The 24,361-nt window shown below is 34.9% G+C and overlaps 1 protein-coding gene across 5 annotated transcripts in view; it reads left to right on the top strand.

Moving 5' to 3' along the window:
• The window catches only part of NPAS3 (neuronal PAS domain protein 3), a 603,067-nt gene that overhangs the window by 303,787 nt on the left and 274,919 nt on the right, over window positions 1–24,361 (top strand). For all 5 annotated transcript variants that reach the window (XM_032113050.1, XM_032113049.1, XM_032113053.1 and 2 more), the window contains one exon: window positions 1,063–1,145. In XM_032113050.1, coding sequence (XP_031968941.1) covers window positions 1,063–1,145 — 83 coding nt within the window. The remainder of the gene's footprint in view (window positions 1–1,062; window positions 1,146–24,361) is intronic.

The following is a 24,361-nucleotide window of genomic DNA, read 5'->3' as shown; positions in this document are numbered from 1 at the left end:
AGTCATTCATTCTGCTTTTTTTAGAGGGTCCTTGATATTTCATTTTTCTTATCATACACTGTAAAGACAGCAATACGTAAAGATGGACTTGTGCTGTGATGGTTTCAGAGGCATTAGTCTCTCATCAGGGTCTTGGGATGTAAATGCTTTTGTACACACTTTAGGAGGGTGCAGAATGAACTTTGCCTCTTCTCTCTGCTATGGATATGCCTGGTTTTGTCACTAAGACAGGAAAGGAAGCTTCCTGCAGCCCTGTGCTGTCTTTTCTGTGCTCTAGCTTTCTCTGATCATGTGGGAAAGATAGCCTAGGCCTAAGAAGAAACCTCAGCTTGCAGTAGGTGGCTACATTTGGTTGTATGCAGATTTAATTGCTGGCTTTTTGTTCCTGGCATATAGAGTTTAACAGAATGTTAGGTTCGTGATTTCTCAGCCTTTTTTGTATGCTTTGAAGCATAACTACTATTACTTACTTTGCACTTTTAAACTATATAATTTAAATGTAGAAGCTGAAGTTTCATGTACCTATTCCAGCAACTAACATGGATATCTGGGATACTAAAATACTTCTCTACACTGAGGAGAACTTTAATATAGACGTATTTACAAAAGTTGGGTTTTTAATGTTGGGTTTGTTTCACTTCAGTTTCAAGTAATATGTTCAGATAAACTAATAGAATAAATATCCTAATTAATGAGTAATATTTAGTTCTTATCCCCACCTTTCAAAACATTTACATTATGTGTAGCCTCTTTTTCAATAGTATTTTTCACTAAATTCTGCATGCTTTCATCACCATAAACCTACAATGATTTGGGATATATCTGAAAAAACAATTCATTTCCAGATTCATTGGACATTTAAATAGATTGTTTTTTAAAAATCTATTTTTTTTATCCTTCAAATTTGAGTCTGAAATTATATACCAATTTTATATACAATGTACAAGGCAAAACTTAACACCGATCCTTTAAGATGCAAAACATTTAAATAGTTAATGTCAGTGATTAGGATGCATGAGAAATGAATGTGCAGACCTTGCAACATAACTTTTTTTTATTCAGTTATAGGTGCCCAGCGCAGGAGAAGTCCCAGTGCCCTTGCCATTGAAGTTTTTGAATCACATTTGGGAAGTCATATTTTACAGGTAAAAAAAATGGCTTTTCCAAGAAAAAATCAAGATAACAACCTAGTCATACTTCTGCCAATAATTTGAATAGTATTCCTGTCAGCACTTATATTAATGAGATTTCTTTTTATGCTAGTATTTCTTCTATTTCAAAAGTCTGTTATTGGGAGATTGTTAATGAGAAGGAGGGCAAGTGTTATTTTAGCTGAATCACAATATTTTGTTGTTTAGAATCATGCAGTAGGTGTTTGCTTGCAGAATGCCCTTATGTATTTGTGTGAATGTGTGTACAAGCTACTGTTTTGTGTTGGTGATTTGTCTTATGTCACATATCAATTTAGGGTTGGGTTTTTTTCCCCACTTTGGTTTATGAGCACTGCTTTTCTCCATGATATCCCAGTTGTCACAATTATATGTCACAAATTTGGAGCAATCTGCAGAGGTTAAAAAATTAACAGAAGCATGCCTCTTAGATCTTCTTAGCTGTGGGCTAAAAACTAATCTGGTATTTGTCAAACAATTTCGTCACATGGCAAAAGTCATCATATTCCAGGAAGACTCAACTGAAAACCAATGACCTGATGGAAACATTCTTATGCATGATTTATTTTGCCAGGGTTACTACAATCTTTCCTAGGTTGAAGAAATCAAAAGTGGAGTCCAGCAGTTAAGAAGAAAATGTGATGTGCTTTGCAGCAAGGCAAACCCAGCCCTATGGAAATAAAACCCACATAGTTTTTCCTAAGTGTGGCACTGAATAACTGCTCTTATTTAGCAATGTACACAGCTTCTCAATGCAAATATCTTGTCTGGTGTATTATCTTTTGAGAGGTATGAGAGAGGTAAATTAGGATATTATCATGAGAAATATTCCACTTAATTTAAAATGACTGAGAGCTATCTCTCTGTACTAACTCAGCTGTGGTATTCAAAAGCACTATAGATAATGTCAGAATTTTCACGTCTTTATAAAGTAACTAAATGCAGAATAGCAACAAAGATAATTTTAGGAAAACATGAAATTAACTAGTAGAATTAATTTCTCTTTGGAACAAGAATCATGAATGAAGTGATTTGCTTAGTTGTGCACTCTTGGCAGAGGTCTGGGTCAAGTTTTTGATTCTGTAAGCAAATACTTTTGTTGTAGTTATTGTGTCAGAGATCTGCACCAGTATCTACAGTACTGTGTTTGCATATTAGGCAGAAAGATTGCTATGCTGTCTGATACATGTAGAAAAAAATGAAGAACTAGAAGTTTTGTGATATTTAGGTTTATGTAGTTTGTCAGTATGTTGAGTATGTAAACATATCATATAACCTAAAGGTATGTTTTTCACAATATTTTTTTATAACTAATATATAAATAAAACCTCATTGAGACTGATTTATTAACACTCTTTAAGAATTAGGTATGACTCTTATGGATGAAAAGGAAAAAACCTAGGATGGCCACTTTGAAAACTACCTCATCTTTGAGTTTTTCACTTATTGTGTATTAAAACAATTAGTGACTTTCATACTTGTTTAAACTAGATTCCACTTTTTTTTTTTTAATCTATTTGTGATAAATTAAGGTGTTTCCAGGATATAACTTTATCGTACTACTACTAAGAAAAACCCTGTATTGCACTTGTACTCAAAACTGAGGATTTAAAATCAAAGTTACCATCAGCATTGTATTGAGTATCTGTTGAGGTATGGTTTTTTCCAAGAGGGTGATGCTTTTATCAAATTACTTCCATGAATCTCTCAATTGATAATAGAAAGTTCTACTCTGATATTTGCGAGATAGGCTGTTGACGATGAATAAAGGACAAAATGAATTAGTAGTGGTGACAGGTTTATCATGACATGTTAAGATTTTGTGTTATTTTAGCAGAGCAATCAACCCTGGGAAGGAAAACCTGGGTCATGCATTCAAATGCACCATTTCTAAACAGATCAGAATGAACTTCAAAGTACTGCTTTGTGGTCTAATAGGTAGAAATATAATCACCAGAAAACAAAATGCTTTTTAAAACAACAATTGGACAGATTCTGTGGTGGAATACAGTTCTAACATGTTCTCACCTAGTCTGCTACTCATAGAAAATATTTTCAAATAAGTATCATGATAAGTATTGTTTGCAAGTGAAGTAAACAACCTTGATTATACCTTGGGAGTTTTGATTTCAAAGTCTGCTATCTGAAGAATTTGAATTAATAGTTTGTGTAATCCTTTTTACTAATAATACTTTGAAGACTCAATTTAGGCTCAGAAATTAAGGAGCCTTTCTAATCCTTTTAATATTTTGATACTTCAAAATTTATTGACAGGCCAATAAGCATAATACAGTAGATTTTTTTAAAGTGGGTATAGTTTATTTATAGTGATGTTACAAAAACAGAAATGGAGGTACATCTTGTGATATTTTTACATCTTGAGTCTACAAGCAGGTAGTGTCAGTCATGTCTATCTATACATTATATACATTAGTCATGTCCATGTATATTAAATCCATATATTTACATATAATCCTTAGTCATCATTGAATGAAGAATGCCTTAATCCATAACAATTTTTTTTAGTATTAAGGAAGCAAATGTTTAAGTACTGCTAAATTGATAATTGATACAGGTACTAAAGGTTTTCTCCCATATGCAGTTAAGTACAGAAAAGTAAAACTCTACCCATCATGAGAAAAATAAAAGTTAAAACGTTACTGATTTTGATCTGGGATAACATTTGTGCCTAGGGATCATACAGTTAATTCTGTTCCATTAATTGCAGACTTCATCAGTGCCAAAAAAAATCAGAGCACTATTACCTTTACATAAATTCAGAGATGAAAAACTGAGTAAAAACCCTGATAAAAGCAAATTTAATACTTTTAAAGGGCTTCATTTACATAAGGCTGGATGCATCTTTGCATTTGTCTTTTGTACAAATCTAGATATACAAAGAGGCTTTTTTATTTTGCTGACATATGAAATCCAACAGTCATGCACAACCTCATTGTGAGAGTGGTGAGGCACTGGCACAGGTTGCCCAGAGAATCTGTGTCTGCCCCATCCCTGGCAGTGTTTAAGGCCAGGTTGGATGGGGCTTTGAGCAATCTGGTCCAGTGGAAGGTTCTCTGCCCATGACAGGGGGGTTGGAACTAGATGATCTTTAAGGACCCTCTTAATCCAAACCAGTCTAAAATTCTATGATTCTATGTCAAAAAATCTCCAAGCCACAGCTGATTGCTGTATATCATGCTGAAGAGATTCTCAGTGGTAGGTTTGAAGCCAAAGGCACTATCCACTCAGTGCTTGTGGAAAAGAAGACACCACAAAAGATTGCTCAAACACTATTACATCAGAATCTTCATGTCAGTGTAATGTCTTTTAAATGTTTTCCAAGTAAAAGCACCTGAATTATGAGTAGTAGAATAGGATGTAATGGAGGAGAAAAATAGATAATGGCAATATGTTAATTAATTTTTGACAAGATTTTTGATTTGCCAAATTATGGGCGTTGTTTTTCTTATCTTGTACATTCCTTTTCTTCTGAAAAGTGGTGTTATAATGAGAATAGACCTCTTCTGTTTTATATTTCTTCATATGTATCTGTCTATCAACTAAATCCAGTAAAAAAATTATTTCTGGTACCTCCTATTAAAAATTTGGCTGAAATTGGTTGTAAAAATTAGCAAGATTTTAAACAGATTTTCAGGATCTCTGAATTTTTCTCTGTAACTTCATTGCTATTGAGAAGGTGTGGAAAAGGGTCAGTAACCCCATATTCTTCTTATAATCAGGAATGATCAGGAAATGTAGAACTAAATATAGAGAAAAGGGAAAGTTAGTGAATATATTTGCATATGCAAATTAGCTTAATTGATACTGCTTGCCTCTACAGGGATTTTTCATTACAAACTGGAGTGCTACATTGTTCAGCTCATATTGAGTAATTTAGTAACTAATGAGACCAGTTTGCACTAATTTGCATATGATAAATGAGCTTAATTGCAGTAAATAACTTGGAGGCATAATTACTTAATTTTCCTGTGTTGCATGGCTTTTAAGTTCACGTATGAACAACTCAAGATAATTTTGCATATTTAAATTAGTTGCTTTTAAAATTCTTGAACAAAAAAGAACACACCTTACAATTTGAACTGTAAAACAATTAAAAGTATAAGGTAGAGTATTTTCAAATAAAATTTAATATTTTAAAAATATATGTTTCTTCCTTTAAAAATACCAGTGCCTTTTTAAAGACTAAATATTTGGAATCAATCACAATGGAGTAGTTTTAAAGTCAAGAAAGATGGTATAAGTAGTAATAATAATAGGAGTGTGTATCTGAACTGTAATGAGCAGTACACATTTTGTATGTCTGCATACAAGAGTGATAACTCTCATAATTGCATTCTTTGCTTCAGCAGTGCCTATTCAAGTGTTAAGAAACTCTAACACCTTCATATAGCATTATGTACACATTTCATACACAGTAACACAGACATTAGTTGTCTTAGATTGTCTATGCTGCCCTACCTCATTTTGTGTGAAGAAATCCTTAAACTGGACAGATACTGAGGTGTCAGTGCAACAAAAAGTGTATCTTCTTTTTCTTTTTGTAGGCTTGTTCAATTGCGAGCACTGGCATGAATAACCGTTATGATGTAGATTGGTACCATGAGTTTCAAACCACACAAACGAAAACAAAGAAACAAACAAACCAAACCAAACCCAAAATCAAACTAATTGGAAGATCATAGTTAATTTCTGCCATGTCCCTGAAGTTATTGCGCATTAGATAATTTTGATAAATTTCATTGCATTGACCTACTGAACTAGACAGAGAAAAAAAGCCAACTACCAATCTCATTTATTTCCATAGCAAGATCTGTTGTGCACCCGTGATTTACAAGTGGATGACAACTACTGAATTCTCCATCTGTTCCATAAAGGTGCCCACCTACCTTCCCAGAAGCTTTTCATAAGCCTTGTTGAATGTTATCTTGGAAATTTTATGAGACTCGCATCTCCCTTTTTACTTTGTGTTGTACCTTTCTCTTCCATTAAGAAAGTATTTTGTGGTGAACAAAGATCTTTGTAATTGCAGTATCAGATTCAATGAGAGAAAAAAATCAGGTTCCCATTAAGATCCAAGGAAAGACAACCTCAGTGAAAATAATCTGACCCTATAGGTTGTATTCTTCATTGAGTCAAAAGTCACAAACTACAAACCACTTAGCTTGAATGAAGTGGTTAACAATGTACAGAGGATATCTGTAGTGGATGTCCAGTTGTGTCCACGATGACCCAACAAAGTCATCTGAAATATGCACAAGGCCTGTAAGCCCTTGTTTTACTTCCTAGAAACCTCCGTATCACCACAGCCTTGATCATGGACTGTCATCCTAGAATGGGAGCAGAATTTGAAGTACTTGGAAGCTACAAATGGCTCAAATGCTGCAATTTGGCTTTTTGCAGTAGTCCCAGACTTTCCACACACGAAAGGCAGTCTTGTATTTTGTAAACATACTTCACATGCTTTTCACTCCACTGGAAGCCTCTGCTTGTGGATGGAACCTCATGGAAGATTTAATTGTCTCTTTATCTTCATCCTATAGAGAGGCCACGGGCTATTAAATCCATTGATGTTTTAGCTTTTCTTTATTTAAAGTCAACAAATAAGCAAACCACCCATATCCTATAGATGTAAGAAGCCCAATGGATTGCTAGTATTGTGAACAATTGAATAATGCCTCTCATCCTAATTGTTTGATATTCTTTTTCTAATTATTTTTATTAATGTATCCAACACTGTAATATTAAGACTGACTTGAAACTGTACAAATATAACATATTTGTCAGTTTAGTATACTACTGTGCTTCAGAGAGTGGCCCTTATTAATTGTGAGGTAAATGTGCAGATCTGTGCAACATTTGTGGTTTCTAGTGAATCATTCCAGGTGATGCCAGTACCATATAGAGTAGCTGAGACTATATCTAGGTCACTGGGTTGTTTTCTGGAGCACGTCAGATAAGCTTAAGTTTCTCATGAAAGAGGAAAATTAATGTTTCTTCACTCCAAATGAGCACTCTAACAATCTTCTGTTTGCAGGTAGCTAGTACGCCATCCACTTGCACTCCTAAACTAAAGTAAAACTGTACTAAAATTGTGTTCAGGAGGCTGATCCCGTCCTACTCTTCAAGCTGTGTAATAGCTGCAAATAACAGATTGAATCATATTTGTGATACTCTCAGAATTATTCATGGTCACATGAATGATCAACTGAATGCTAACAAAGATTGTTAATACCTCAGTAGTTACAAAACAAAAGGCCTTTTCCCATCTTACACCAGAAAAATTGGAAGTTGTTATCAGGAAAATTTTTTCACATACTCCTCAAGTTAATGTAGTTTTGTCATCCAGTTTGTAATTCAATGTTGTCAAATACAGAAGGTGTAGAAAGAAATACCAAATTTGAAGGGAACTTTCATACCATTTCTCTGCTGTCCAAATGGGTCTTGTCCTTTATTTCTGACAGTATTTTTGTAGAATTATAGACATACTTTTTAGAACAATGGTATTTTATCAAGCTTTCTAGACAGAAAGTAGAAAGAATTCACTATACAGTTTCACTACAGTATTCAATTATGTTTGGAAGATGTTGCTATTAACCCATAATAACTAGATTAGAATATAATGAGACAATGGCACTGTTAATTTTTTAAAAAATCATCTTCCTGGAGAACATGTGGGTAAAGTTCTCTGTACATTACAAATATGTGTGTTAAGCATGCAACCAGTTTGGATTGGGCAAAATCCATGAAAATGTTTTGTTAAGGCAAATTAGAGAACAGTAAACAGAGCAAGTTGTTTACATTTTTGCAGTAGTGAACAACTGTGGATGGTACAAGAGTTGCACACAACAGGGTAATGCAAAAACAGAACTTTCTCCTGAACTGAAAAAAGTACCAATACTTTGCCTTGTAAGCCCATTGTTAGTTAGGTATTAAAATCAGCCAAGCAGTATGAATAATCATAAGTGAACCAGATACATAGTTCTAAAATTTTTCATCCCCCACAAATGTTGTGTAAAATTTTTTTGTGTTTTAATTAGATAGAGGCAATAGAAAAAAAAGAAGCCGACTGGATAGGCTATAGCTGAATGGAAATCTCATTTCTTCCAATATTTGAATTATTAGAGGGAGTCCCATCTGACAAGAAAATTTTAAAAGTGGGAAAAGAGAGAGGAAAGTGTTGGAGTGCTGTAAAATATTAGGGAGAAGATTTATCTTCTCATTTACTATTTTCAGTCATTCTGAGTATTACATAATGAGGTTATCTCTATATAACACTAGTCAACACAGAAATGGTGACACAAGACTAAAGGTGAGGAAGCAGCAGATGGTAGTACTGATGGAGGATTTTTCCAGGCTGTAAAAGGTGTCAGGAGAAAAGACTTCTACTGACTTGGAAATTTGTGAAGGGCAATTGCTAATGATGATGTCAGTGGTACACTTTCTGAGAATGAGGAAGACTTCAGCTTCTTGTCTGCTTTGGGTTAAAGGGGTAGACTACTAACTGACATCTGTTAGCATGTGTCAAAGGCAGACGAAAAGAGGAAAATGTGGAAAGGCTGACAAAACTTAGGGTATGTTGGAGAGCATAGATCTATGCTGTCTGAAAGTAAAAATTTTTGGGATGAAGTAGAGGTTAAGTTATGCATCAGTAGCCAAAAATAAAGTGGAAATTAAAAGATGAATTAAGAGGAAATAGTTGCAGATCAAACCACTCAGCAAAGCGATCCTAAACTTTCTATTCGTGAAGAGCTGTGCATACATGCAGTGAGATAGAACAAGTACACAGTAAGTCAGAACTGAAGGTTTGGAGATCATATAAAAGTTCTATGAGGGAATGATTTCTGTAGGGCATTTGTTGAGTCTACTTTGTGTACTTAAATTTTTTATCTGAACCTCCTAATTGTTAAGTACAGCCTATATTTATGAGCTTTCTTCCTGACATTAAGTGGCATCCAGAGAGTTTGGGTACAAAACCAAATGGAACACCAAATGCTCTCAATAAAATGTAGTCCAGAAATTGAGCACAGGGTAGAAAAAAACACATTTATTTAATCTACATCTCTATCCAAAATCAAAAGCATTTAGTGTGCAACCATGTTTTCTCTAGAATAGTTGATTATACAGTTTAATTTAGTAATTCTGAAACACTGAGATAACAGTAATAAATGGGATGCTGTAGTGCCTTATTATAAACTGAAAAATGATGGATTTATGATGTAAGAGATGCATATATACTGATGAAAGTACAACTTTCTAGAAAAGATACAATTCTAAGTGGACAGAACCAAAGAATATTAAATTAGGAACAAAATCTAAAAAAAAAAAAATCAGCAAGAGAGGAGAGTATCAGCATACTAAATGCTGTGTTGAGGAAAGATAGGCACACAATCTACTTGGAAGCAGTAATTTGGAGTGACATGAAATGTCTTTTTATTAACTGTTCAAACACCACACCCAAACACAATTTGAAGGCAGGAAGTCAGTGTAAATGCTGAAATGTGAAAAGAGTCATAGGACTCTGGTAAGAAAAGATTACTATCTTGCTTTGCAGTGTGCCTTTCCAGGGACAAGGCATCTCCAGCAGCAGCTTTCACTTTATGATTTGAGGATAAATGCTATTTCATCTTTCTGGTTCTTTCTGTAGATTTCTAAAAAATCTACATAGGAATCTGTTCATGCTTGGTCAGCAGTCGCTCCTCAAGTACTTTGTAGATTGACCGTCTTCTCAGAAGATCATACTCTTGTCATAAAAGGACAAACTCTTACACTGGATGTTAATTTATTTAGAACTTTAGAAATCTAATTGTGCATTTTGTACTAGTTTAAGTGACTCAGCGTAAAGATAAGGTTTTGAAGCTGAAAGTAGGCAGAAAAACTCTCTTAGAAATTTTAATGTTGTGAGCTGCTATTCACTGTTGGATGCTCTTTTGCACTTTAAACATGTGTAAATGCCACTGCATGCTGTGATATGGCTTTGGTGTTACACCGGTTTAAATTATAACAGAGGTTAACTTGATACATTGCATGATTCTAAAAAGGGCTAGGAACAAAGGCTAGATCAGAATCTGAAAAGGTTAAAGGAGTTGCACAGACAGCACTGTTACAAAGGACATCTCAGGTCCATTAGCTGGAACACGTAGCAAGAGAATTTCCTGGGTTCACGAGACTCAAAAGGTGCTAATTTGCATACTCCAATTTGTCCCAGTCATAGCAAATGCATCAGATTGACTCCATAAGGGCAGGGCTTTCAATCTGGAGTTATGGCAAAGGTACAGCATCCGAGCTCTTGCTGCCCAAGGGTTATATGCTAAAAGGAGACTGGGGGAGGTGTGGGAAACAGCAAATTATTTTGCAATTGGAGCTTGGAGCAGTACACTTAAACCTGCATTTTATGTGGAAACTATATATATAGAAGCGTGCAGTTTCATTTAATAAAAAAATATTTGATCTGAGTAGGACATGTACACATACAGTACTGTGCCATTTAATTCCTGAGAAAGTATTTGAAGAAAATGACATATCTCAGCACTGTTTGTTGACCATTTTGTTGTCACCTGCTGAGTGTTGTCATTTCCATAGCCAGTGGGCTGTATTGAATCAAACAGAGGGAATAGATCATTAAAAGAAATGAGGGAGTTTCTGCAGTCTGTAGAAGCTGAAGGAGGATTTTTTTTCTTCAGGTACATCAACAGAACTCTAATGGAGTCTGCATTCAGGTATGATTTGGGGTTTTGCCCTATATTTCTCTGGAGTAAGGTGGCTTGAAAAGTATAGACAGCATAAACTAATGTATGTGCTCACCAGAAGGAGTTATACCTTCGATGGTGTTTGTAAAGGGAGAGGTGAGGGCAGTAAGTGTCCTCATTTCAGAAAACTTTTTTCACTTTTTTTCAATCACAGCATTCATCAAGAAAGGAAAAGTGTGTTGAATTTATATAAATAAATAAAAATGGGGAAAAGTATATTTTGTGGGCATGCTGAGCAAGTTAACTGACATTTTTCTTCACTTTTTTGAAAACATTGATGACAGTTTCAAAGATTTCAAATATTTCTCATTTCAGGTCTTATTAAAAATACACTAGAAATAGGCTTTAAACACAATTTGTACTCCTCTGCAATGGCTGTGAAGGACAGTACTGTGTGCCCTCTTTTTACCTGGGAGCTGGAAAAGGGTAGGGTTTTAGTCTGCATACAGAAAACCCTTAAATGGAGCATGGACAGATGAGATTCAGGTGAATGCTACTGTTTAAGGCTGCTTTTAACTCTGAGTTATTTCATCATATCAGGTATTTGCTAGTCCCTTTTTGTTTATTTGTTTGTTTCCAAATGTGAGGCCTAAATAAGTAAAAAATTAAATATTGACATGGAAGCTTTGTGTTCAAACTTCCCCAATGCTGTAAAAACTGAAGACATAATTCTGTTTTTCCTGGATTTACTTGGAAAGTGCAACCGCTTTTACAGACTTTTAAGTACATAACATTTAAAGGAATACAAATATTGTTGAAATAAATGAGTCGGGCTTGCAGAGCATGCTCTCTGTTCTGAAGTATATTATCTTAAAAGTTGATTAAATGGTTGTTTCTATTAGTTGCTGCTAAAATGTCATTGCATTAGAATTTCTACCTGTACAGAAATTAAAAAAGGAACTATGGAAAAAAATATAATATTTCCACGAGTGAAGTAGTTATGTGTAATTACCTGATATCACATTTAGGCCCACGTGCACACACAAACGTAATAAGGTCACAAAAGCTGCAAACTGGGGCTGGACTGTCTTCATTAATTATGCACAGCACTCAGCCAATGAATTTTCTTCTTTTAGATTTCTTCCATTTTAAGGAGATTCTTATTTAGATATGTACCATTTTAGATACTATGCAACTATATCTCTTTGGTAGTGTCTCACAGAATTCAGATTTGATTTAATGCATTGTAAATTGTTTCCTACGTATTTATTATGGCTAATGATTTAAAGTGTGTATCATTGGCTTGCTTTGCACTTAGTATTTGTTATTCTATTCTTCCCTTCAGTTGTATCTTCTGCTCAACATAAAGATTTTAATCTTTATTATTTCATTCTTTTGGGATTTTTAGCACAGAGGTGGTGGATTATCTGCCTTTAATGCACACTTTAAGGAGAAAGAAAATTCTGTGATGGGTGTATGTTGGTGTCTAGAGTTCAGAAGTCCTCCTTACAATTCAGGAGAGTCCTGCAGTAGAGAACAGTTGTTATAGCGGACACCTTTGCTGTAGGAGCAGTCTCCTAGCCAATTGATAGAGCCACGTAGCTTTTTGCTATTCCAAAAAGAACATTAGGTGGTAAGATTCGAAGGAACACACTAACAGTATGGGACTGGTCAACTTTCTTCAGATTATCAGCAAATGCTTCTTAGTCCACAGTATGAAAAAGTGTTATTTTTATTGAAAATTAATGAAAAAAGCTAGAGTTTGAGTGGAGCCCTAATATGTAACAGACATGTAGTAGAGAATCTCAGATTTCCTCTATACAGTCTTGAAGAAGGTCATCTACAGGTGAGATTTAAATTAAAGTCTGGACTCAGTGTGTCAGTATTCAAAGCAACTAAAATTTTACACAAAAATGTGTTTCAATTGTGGTTTAGAATTTCAAGGCTTAATTATATAAAGTATATGGTTAGCAGGCAATTCTGGAAATAAGAGCAAGCCATCTGTTAATTCTGAGAAAAAAAACTTTGGGACTTGAAAAGTATAATTGAAAGACTGTCCTGCTAAACTTGCTGTCTCTTTTTTTGTTCTCTCAAATAATTTTTACATTTACATGTCTGAAACAGTAATGATCAAGGCAGTGTTTTTCATCCTTTAAAAATTATGTAGTCAAGCAAAATCAATGATTTTGCTAATATGATTCTCCCTTTGAAAAAAAATACTAAATAGTCTAAACATAAATAATATTTATCAGAATGTATATAAGAAGGTAGGAAACAGTTCAAATTTTCAGAGATATATAAAGTTGTAGAGTTGTTGTATTAGTCTATCAAAGCAAGAAAAAATACTTGGTTTTGTTTATTTTAAACCCAAGCTTAACATCCTCAAAACATTGCATTTAATTTCTTGTCGTTATTAAATTTTATGCTTTGCAGCTGGCACAAACAAATAATAGAGTATTTTAGTTAAACACCTAGTTGTAGGCTCCTAAAGCTGTGCCTGTGAAAGACTGAACATGTATGTCGTCTGGCTAGCAGAAGATAATTCACCTTCCCATACAAAGGCCTGCTCTTGTCACTGGCATTGCATTGAGGGCATTGTAGGGAATCTTATTTGTGTCTGCTTAGGATTCCACATATTTGCATTTTAGGCTGCATATTAGGCCACATAAGGTTGGGCAAATGCTGTAAGAGAGGAAGGGGGTTGCTGCATGTCTAGTCCTTGCACATTTAGGCTACTGAGTTTGTACTGCCCCCCACAATTCCAGTTCTTGCCAAGGCCAATTAGCAGCATTTGGCTTTCATTCTACAAAAGTTCCCCCAACTCCCAGATAGATTATTCCTGATGAGGGTATAAATTATCTACGTGTAGGAGGCTTGGCATGAAGTGATTGTAGCTGCTGTTGCTGGATATAGGAGTGCATATACCATTAAGCCTTGTTTCAGAATGAGATTCAGTGACCTCCCTCATGGATAGGCTCTGGTTTTGGTAGACTCCAAGTTTAAACAGAAACTAGTCTTTCCTATTTCTTACCTAAGGAAATGGTTGATATTTCTTAATATGCGGGTATTATCAATGTTTGTTCACAAGTACTTAGGTCAATAGTTTTCATTCTCAAGGGATAAAAACTCTCTTTTTCAGAGCAACTAAGGAAGAACAGTAGCAACAGCAGAGCAGAGCATTTTACTTAAAGAGCATTTTATTTATTTTAGTTTCAAGAATGTGCCTGCCAGGGTGACACATGCAAATATCTAAGTAGGTGTCAATAGCATTTTGGAAAATTTTTACATAGGTTTTGTTTGTTGTTTTATTTTTTTTACTGTTACAGAGCATTTTAATGATGTGTGTTTTCCACTTCGTAAAAATGTCTTTGTGGTCATTCAAATCTTACACTTGCAATTCCTGGCAGTATATCTAGCAATAAAAAAATTGTTTAGGATTAAAATGTAATGGATGGTATCAGCATAACTTCCTAGCCACTAGACAGGAAATTAACATTTACACATTGTACAGATTCGCTGCACGTGCAAGATTTCATCGTCTATGCCGAAATCACCAGGAATGGTAGAAATACTGGAATTAGATGTGTAGTGGCCTATGAAAGCATTAAGGCATGCATACTATGCTCAGATAGCACTTTTTAATAGAGAGGAACCACTGAGTAATCCACAAAACTTGACTACAGGGCAGCAGCAGGCTGACCCACAGCAAACAGACAATCAGGTTTATCAGCAAAGCCAGAAGTAGAGCCAGAAAAGGAAAGCTGACATCCAGATGCCAGTGATACAGGCATCCTACCCAGACTTGGGCATATGGGTCCTGCATCTGTCAGTGTTACACCAGCAGTTGGCTCCCAACCTGGAGCAGATTCTCTATTCCCAGTGAGTTAGAGATCCCAGCCAGCACAGTCACTGAATGGATAAGCCAAGTCTTCTGAAGCAGTGCTGTTATATTTGAAAGGCCAATTTAGGTCGAAAGAAGTCCTGTGAGACTGTATGAGGGCTCTTTCCATTCATGGCAAGATTGTGATGCATAAGGCTTTTTCTGCTTATGCAGGCATGTAAAAAGCAGCAGCACAGTGAGGAAATGAGAGTATTATTTAAATGCCAAAAGAAAAAGAATACATCTGAAAAGACTGGAACTTACAGGTGGTTTTTTTCTTATGTGGAGAAGCAACTTTGTTAATATTTACCCGATCATTCTCCTGGGAGAATTGGTATGGGTTCCTGAGTCAGCCTTGGTCTCCAGAAACCCTGAAATAACTTCTCTTTATTAAAGAAGTTCTCTTCCCATACTGTCTCAGTTTCATAAACTCTAGGAAGGCTAAATCTGTTCAGGCCACACTGAGGAATCTCAGAGAGTGAGAAAATCCCATAAAAGAGATAAGGGCTTCTGCCTCCTCTCTCCCCCATTATTTTCTCCTTCAGCAATTCAATAATAATAATAAAAAATATTTCTTAATCCCATGCTACTTTTCACTTGTTTAAGCTAGTGGGAGGGCCATCTTCCAAAGAGTTTGAAATAGAAGAATGAACACTTGACAGCAAGAAGCATCAAGGATGCTCTAGGACTAACAAATGTAGCATTGGACTCCTTTACATGATGAAGCTGTCAAAGAACTTGGAAACTACACGTAAACCATCCTCTTTAATTGCCTGTAATTTCCTTCAGGGGTAGATGTATACATGATTGGAACATTAATTTATTGCCTGACTTAGATCCTTACACTAAATTCCCTGTAAGCATTATGTGGTCAAAATGCCAGAGATGAATTTACCCTTGATTAGTCTAGATAGATATTTCCTCACAGAGAGAGAGGAGTAAGCTGTGAACATGGACAGATGCTGTTTTTATAAGCTCTCCTGCACAGCTTTGCTGGAATATTTTTATTTTGAAAATTTCTGGTCAGGTCTTTCTAATGTAGAATTCATATGGCGTTCTTGGCATTCTTGGGAGCTGATCTTCTAAGTCTAGAAGGCTGTAGAAGTCTTTGTTCTAAAAAGAGAATGGTACTGGAAGGATTGCTAACAGTGCAGCATGTACCTCATAGTTCTTTAAATAAAAGTGGTTGTCCTTTAAAATAAGTAGTAAATAATTCTTAATTCATTAAGCTAGTGCATAAAAATGTTAGTCATTTGAAACTAATATGGCCTAATGCTTCTACCTTGAGGATTTCATTGCATTTTAGCAATTATGTACTTCTACAATGCTATTAATAAAAAACCAGGAATACTTCTCTTAAAGGTGTGACTTTATGCAGTGTGTTTTCCATTATAGCCAGTGCCAATATTGATTGGCAGAAGAAAAGTGTAGGGTTTGTTTTAAAAGGGAAATGTTTCAAAATAAAAAAAAAAATCAGAAAGGTAAGAGAAAGAGAAGGCACAATGCCCTTTTTTATTGTGTTAACCCACTGAAACACAATTATGTCTTTATAAACTTCTCTTGAGCTAAAAAAAGACATTAAAAAAAAGAAACTAGTTTACTTTTTTTATACAATAGACTTTCTTTGTGTTTCAGTTTGTCATTACTATATGTCATACTTTGAATATTAGTTATTTGATTGTCCTGCTGTAATTTATGACATACAGTTTTAGAGATGCTGAAGGTGTCTGTCACCATGATCTTTCTTATAAAACATTTTATATATTACATAAGAAATAAACACTTTATTAGGGAAAAGAGGGTAAATAAACCCATGGAGTTAATTCTCCAGAAAAATCTCTTGTTGGAAAGAATTGAGATGTTTAAAAAATGGTATCTGCTGTTATTTTGTTGGTTGTGCTCTTTCATTAAACTCAATCCTGATTTTTCTTACTACAGGCAAATCGTATATCTTCTAGCAGAAACACTTCATTTAACTGTGTGATGTCTGGGGCATGCAGAAGGCTAACTAGAAATAGAAGGCATTTCACAGCTGTGAAATACAGCTTTTGTTGTGAGTTACCTGTTAGAGTAAGTTTTCTCACTTTCGTTACTACAGCAGAAGCACAGAAATTAATCCTAATTGTTCAAAACTGGATTTTGTGAGTGTCCCCCACATAGTAGCACATCAAAAGAGCTCAAACTAACATTCATTATATGGGAATAATTTAAAGGGTAGGGAAATAATGTGGAATTCGGCAAGCATTGAAGACAGTTATATAAAGATACGCGCTTTCCTTTATGACCAAAATTGTAGGTTTGTGATCGATCTGCGTAACCTCCCCACTACAAAAGATCCTAAAGTGGAATCATGAGTAACCCATGGGGCAATGTTCTTATTTCACTCTGATGTTCTGATTTTTCCCTAAATACTTGGAAATATTGCTGCAAAGCTAAACCTTTAGGTCACATGTGATAAAATTTTAACTAATCATCTGAAGTCAAATTCCTCCCTGAACTTTATGCTGCAGGAACCACATTATATAGTTAATGGTATTTAAAAATTCAGTCCAGAAAAAGATGAGAACACCTAGCACCGTAAATTAAGGTAGTGAACACTCAAAACACAGATTTTCTGCTAATAGCTGTAGTTTTTATAATACAATACGAAGACCAAGATCTTGCAATGAACAGATTATCAGAATAAAGTCAGCTGAACAACAAGCCCAGATGTATTCCTCTTTGAAATTGAAAAAATACATAATGACTGCAATGACATTTTAATAGACTTTACTTAAGCTGTTCATATGTATATAACTGAAATTTTACTCTAAAAGAAAAAACACTTTTTCAATTGTATAAGAGAGTAAAAAGGTGGAAATTCAGAACATATTTTGAGGCAGACCTTTTCAGGATACAGAACTGATTGAATGTATGAGAATGTGTTTCAATGTTAGCCTTAAACTCTAGAAGTGCTATATTTTTTTGGTAAAAAAGCAAAAGTTCTCAAATAGTAAAAAATTGAACCCCTCAACATAACCTTTGAGTCTTACAAGCTTTACTATTTTAGAAAAGTATAAGCTGCCAAATGTCATAAGACCTTTTCCCTCTGAAATTTATGACATCTTCTAAGTGGAAGTTTACTTCTCTGACTTCTAATGCTTTGTTAAGAAGCAGGAAATGTCATCCACTGTGTGGTCCTCAAAAGTGCAAGCAGTCTAGTCCTGTGGATCCTCTGACTCTTTTTAGAACTGTTTAATCCACTGACTTCCATGAAAACTCCTGATTTATGTCACTCTTAATGAACCAGAACTGAAAACTTTGCACTCCTAAGAGCACATATTGTCCATCTGGCCAATCACCTATAATAAATTTGTTTGGAATTGTGTGCTGTGCTTAAGTTTACCTCTACACCTAAGTTTATGATTGAGTTAAAAGGTGGTTAAATGATTCTCTTAATAGGTGCATGTAACCAGAAACAAAAGATTATGATAATAATTAAAGAAATAGTATCCACGACTGAATTCCATGACCTGCTGAGGGAAAATGACCGAATATATTGTGGTGTTGCAAAAGCTTTTGTAGATCATTGTAACAGCTTTAATCATAAGTAGAAAGATTTCGTCCTTCAAATTAAGTATCTCTTTTATTAATAGTTCCCTGTCAGTATAACAAAAATATTCATTAAGATTTGTTTATTTCAAGATAATTTTCTTGTTTTATTTTGTGCTAGCATATATTACTCTGATTTCTGCTTTTAAGGAGAGAGTTATTTGCTGTTTAACTCTTTTTCTTCCCTTTATAGTCTTTGATGATGATGTATTTTGACTTCTGGTCATGTGATGATCTTACGTAACCACTCAGCCATTTGAGATAGGACATTTTCTAATTATACTAATAGCTAATTATACTACAGCTAAACCGTTCTAGATTGATTGGAGTTGAAAAATACCTGCCTGTTGTCATCACAAGGTTTTGGGTTGATTTTTTTTTTTTTTTGGTAATTAATGAAGAAGCAGTATCAGCATCTATCGAAAATGTCACACAACTTTTTGATACCATTCTCCTTATACTGCTTTTTCCAGATAGCTTTGCAATCTAGAATACAGATTCAGCAAAGAAAATTTCCTTGATGGTGGAATTATTTTGGGGTGGTTGGGGTTTTTTCAATTTAATCATTTTTGCTAGCTTCTGTGTTTTGAAACCTGGAATATTGCAACTTGGAGTGCTAGAATAATGGTGCCATTGAAAGAGATGGTTTAAGTATTTAAGTCTGGTTACAGTCTTTCTCAAATACCTTTAGCTGGTCACATATTTCTTGGGTAACCAACCTATAAAAAGCCTGAAATAAATTCTTAAGTCAGTAATCACATGTTTTAATGTCCTTTTCTAGAATCTAGCCTTATCTTTTAGAAGATAACTATGAAAAGACTGAAATCCAAAGTGTCCTGTAATGTAGGATTTCCCCAGGAAGCAATTCATATACTGAAAATATCATGAGTATCAGGGGAGAAAGAATTTAATGGATTCATTGAGAACAATTGTGTCTATATTGCCTAGACTGTCAGGTAAAGATCTCTTATATTTGCATTAATATTTATTTACTTCCAGTGGAGATTCAGGGTTGAGTTCTGGGACCAAATATTACCATCCTTCTTCAGAATTGTCTCTTAATCAAAACTGGCTTGTGTCCTTTTTAAAACACTTTCTAAACATAATTTCTAAAAGTAATGATTGTCTATAAACATTGCCAGTTTCCTCTCTGAGAAAGTCACCTAGCTGAGACTCCCTATTTCTGTTGACACTATGAAACTTATATGGTTCCATTGGTTAGTTGCCATGGCATTCTTCTTTGTGTGTCACTGTCTGCAACTAAGCTATGATGCATTGATGGATTATTTTAATTCAGACTGTCCATGGTGTAAATGATTGCTTTAGTTAAAGAAGGAATATTATTAAACACAACTTAATACTTTAGAAAGCCATTTTTCAAAGAACATTTTTAATATTTTTTTCACATTTTAAGATTTTTAAAAAACAGTAGGTTTTCCTAGGGGAAACGAGATGTCTTTGTAACAAGTCTGAGATATTTATCCATGGGACTTAAAATAATGTAAAAATATATTATGATAAGGTGAATGGAAACTTTCAGCCCCTTTTACAATGCTAGCAGTAGAATAAGTAGTCCTCATGGGAAAGAAAGGGTAAATCTTAATAAAACATAGTAGTAAATTTGAAAAATAAAACAAAGGATTGGCAAAAGCTTCCCAGTGAAATGCACAGACCAAAGTTCTTCATATTTGGAAGAATCATTGCTTGTTTTATAACAAGTGGTTTTGAAGCTGATGAGTGTACCATTTTAGCAGTAATTGCTAAAGATGTCCTATATAGGAACACCTGTAGTTAGAATAATTACAGTGCAGTTGTTGGTTGTATCTGTTTCTCTAGAAACTCTGATCTTGCCATGACCCAGAATCATGAATGGCCATCTGAATTACATGTATCAGTCTCCATTGAAATATAAAGCTACAGCTAAATTCTCTAGAATTGAACTGAGATATAATTAACTTTTTCATTTGAGCTAAAGAAAAGAAATTGTAAAATTGCACTGTATTTTTTACTTAGGTTGGCAGTGCCTTCTCTCCAGTCAGATATAGATTACTTCTATTGACATAAATGTATTATATCAGACATCCATTCATGAGGAATTTAGGGTATCACCCTAAATTCATCTTGGCGAGCTGATGCAAACAAATACTGACCAGGAATTCCAGAGGCTCAAAACCTGGATTCATGGAACTTGAACTGAAAGTCTCAGTTCTAGGAGACGTAAGCCCTTGCTACATCTTAATGTGGCTATTGTCTCATTATCTGGTGAGAAAATAAACCATACTGCATTACCCACTGAGAAGAAATTCAGAGTGGATTTTTAGAAACAGTTCCACAATACTACGTAAAAATATGTGTCTTGCATTATATACAAATTGTGCATTCAAGGGGGGACATTGCAGTTAGAAAGATACAATCTGTGAGGTCTGTTTTGTCTTCATGACCAAATTGGTGAGAATCAAATGTACTCCTTGAGGATAATTAAAGTTGGGCAGTATGTGTGTGAGATGGTGCTGAAGAGGATGTAAGGAGTTTTTCACTAATTTTTTAGGCCAGGAGGTGGGTTACATGGGAATAATTAGACATCACTTTTTTTTTTCCTATGAACCAAGATCAGACATAATGATAGTTTTTATCTCTCTGGATCATGAGCTTTTCTCATTTTTCCTTTTAAAAGCTTCCTTTTTGAGATCCCATTGAAATCAGTCCAGTTTCCTTGTTTGACATCTGTGAAAGGTTATTAAGAGCTAATAAAGATTTGAAAAATGTGAATGAGCTAATATGAGACCATCAGTGAACTAGTTTGGGCTTATTCAGACACAACGGATGTGAAGGACAGTCCCAGAAACACAGCTGGCAGTTAAAGATTTTGCAAACATAGACTGGCTTATTTTGTTTGGCAGGAGAAACTGCTGGGATTCTGAAGTACAAAACTACTTTTTTGCTTCAGACTGTTTGCCAAAACAGTTTCAGGGACATCATATGAGTAAGAAGTGTGAGACTTGTAGTTAGTGATATGTTTTCAAGTGAAAGAAACTAAAATTGCATGCTGACAGCAATCAGGTCTACATGTGTTAATGAGGGGAAAGGTTTCTGCTATTCTCTCTCTATCTCAATAACCATCCCCAAGGGCTTTGCAAAAAGCTTTCAGTGTTATTTTGTGTTGTACACCTACCAGGCTATTGTCTTGACCGTGCATCTGGTATCAACCCTAATTCCTTCACCCAGAGGAAATCCTTCTCCAGTATTTCCTAGTGGGAGAAAAGGGCATTTTAAGCTTTGCCCCACTGAACAGAACAGACTGCACACATCATGTATCATCTTCCTGTGCCTCTTTTTCTTTTCTTCCCCTTGAGGAGGTCTCATGTTAGTTTCTTAGACCCAGGGAAGGGGATTCTTACTAGTTTCACCTTGTTGGCTTTTTCTGCTTAACAAAACCAATACTTTCATCAAAATTTGGGCCAGCTAGTTACCTATGATTACAGATAATGAGATGGTGCAAATGAAGCAACAAACTTAAGGCAATTTATGTCACCTGTGCTTCTGGCCTTTAAACTGTGAATTTGTTAAGCTGTTGGAAACATCCGGATGAGAAAGGTGAGTCCATCCCATCAGACTACATGCCATATTTTTCATAATAGTATTAGATATATTTTTCAGTTTCAGTTGCAAATGTTTATTTACTCATAGACTCAAATTGAGTTAATTTTGGGGATTGCAGTCGAATTATTGTGGATCAGGCTGTTACACAGTGAAAGAAGGGACCATTTCCACTGCAGTAACATTGTTGGAGCCCTGAGGCTGTTGACTCAGCTCATGATATATTGTACTGTTAGTGTTTCAGCTCTCTCACAGGGGATTGCTGGTCCTACTTTGAGGTCAGGAGTTAACTACTTGTATTTTAGCAGTGTACTGATATCAATATGGCTCCTATGGAAACCTTACTTGACGTCATTTTTGGATCTTTGCTACTGTAGCTAAGCTTTAGTAAAAGTCAATAAGAACATTAGATTGTTGTCTGTATTATTACTTGCCACTTCCTGCCAGCAATCTACCAATTCATTAGCAGAGAGTTTTGGAAATCTCACTTGATTATTTATGCAGTCAATAGCAAGGCTTGTCTGCATTCATAATTGTTTGATTTTATGGCCTCTTCTTTAAACAAACATTGTCTATGGTAATGTGATGCCCTGATGGATGGGAAAGGTTTTGTCTGTGAATATCATTTAGATAATTAAAAATGACAGATGAAATCGCCTGCTGTCTTGACCTGTACTTTGTTCCCTCAGTGATGCTGAAGAGATGCTGATTGCTGTCAATCAAAACCCATTGGAGGTTTGTAAATTCTGGCTGCTGTGAACTCTGACCTCGAGTGTTGATCTGAAATAGATAATAACCTTGAAATTCTATTAGAATTTAAAAACTGTTCCACCAAAGGGGCACACTATATATTTTTTTCTTAAGAACATGATTACTGAATGTCGTTGTTTACTCCACACAATCTAGGAAACAAAAGTGTTATATTTAACCAAAATTAATAGTACAAATCAGAACTAAAATCTTAAAAAATAAAATCATCTCTTCCTGCTTCTGTTTAAAGGCTGCAAACCATCTTTAGAAAAAATCCCATTTCACACTGCATAATGGGGTCCAAACAATGTTTGGATTCTCTTTATTGATCCTAAAGCTCATGATGTTGTCCTGACTTAATGACCTGTTCTGGCTGTCCATCTATCTCATTTTCTCATTTCCTCTATGATTAGTCTTTGAGACACTTTTTTCATTATTTATTTAACAATAGTTCTCTTCTTAAGAACCAGCAGGAAAAGCACCAGCTAGAATATTTAAGATGCGGAAAGCCCAGGCAGGAATGCACAAAGTTCTGAACGAACAAGTGCCTTGAAACCTGGGTCAAGAGATCAGGTGCATAAAGGGCAGTCATCATGAGATTTTTTTTTTTTTCATTACCTAGAAACTCCTGGGATAATAATAACAAGTCATACTGTTTGTTTTGAGATTTGGGGTGGGGTGGGGTATTTTTGTTTTTCATGAAACAAGGGAGTGAAAGCATTTTTAGATTATATTTTGATATAATCACTGTTTTAGAGGTTTAAATTTACTGGGAATAGTAATTGTCAAACTTTGGGAAATTAAACACTCATGGTTTTACGTGTTTGTCCTAATAAGAAAAATCAAACAAACGTAAAATAAGTGCTTTAGGCTTTAGTAATTCTTATTTTACAAGAAAACAAATTATAATTAGGATACTCCAGCTAGTTTTTAAGTATATATTCTTAATGAGGTGGTTGTACTTACTTGATTTATTCCAGTAAGGGAAGCAACTAAACACGATCTCTGAAAAAGTAGTTGATAAAATTGCTTTCTTTGTCTTTGGAATTTAATGTGAAATTCCAGTAGGGCTGGTTTAATAAGTAGGATTTTCCATAACAGTCTTGGCTTAGTGCAGAAAAAGTAATTTAGACATTTTCTCATAGGTGAGGAAAAAAATTACATCCGAATATTACAATCCAGAATGAATTGTAAGGGACCCACTTGCATCTGCAAAACAATTTAGGAACAGTTCAAATTTTGTTTTGAGTGAGCATATAATTTCTTCCCTGAACAGAAGCCAGTGAATATATGACACCCTTTTAATTTTCTGACTTACTTCCATTTGTTAAAAAAGGACAGGTGAAAGTCAGTGTCTGTGTAAGTGGGGCCAAATACTTTCAGCTCATAGGTGTGTTTTGCAAGTTTCTTGCAGGTTGTTAATAAGGCTTTCTAGGAGCTGATGACCCTTCTGTAATAGTCCTAGGACTTTTTTAAAGGCTGTGAGGCATACCAAACTGGCAAAAGGGTTTGCTATCTGGACAATTGTGAACAACAATAGAAGCCTTGAGAGCTTCTTTTGTGACTTTTATTATCTGAAGCTTGGAAGGTGCTGTTTTAAGTAGTTTAAACTGCTATTGTTTAAATATGTTTATAGTTTTCCTTGTTAGAAGTCTTAGTAGTATTAT

Source organism: Corvus moneduloides, chromosome 6, assembly GCF_009650955.1.
Source record: "Corvus moneduloides isolate bCorMon1 chromosome 6, bCorMon1.pri, whole genome shotgun sequence".
Classification (NCBI taxonomy): Eukaryota; Metazoa; Chordata; class Aves; order Passeriformes; family Corvidae; genus Corvus; species Corvus moneduloides.
The sequence above is the reverse complement of the archived record's forward strand: the minus strand, read 5'-3'. Positions and strand labels throughout refer to the sequence as shown.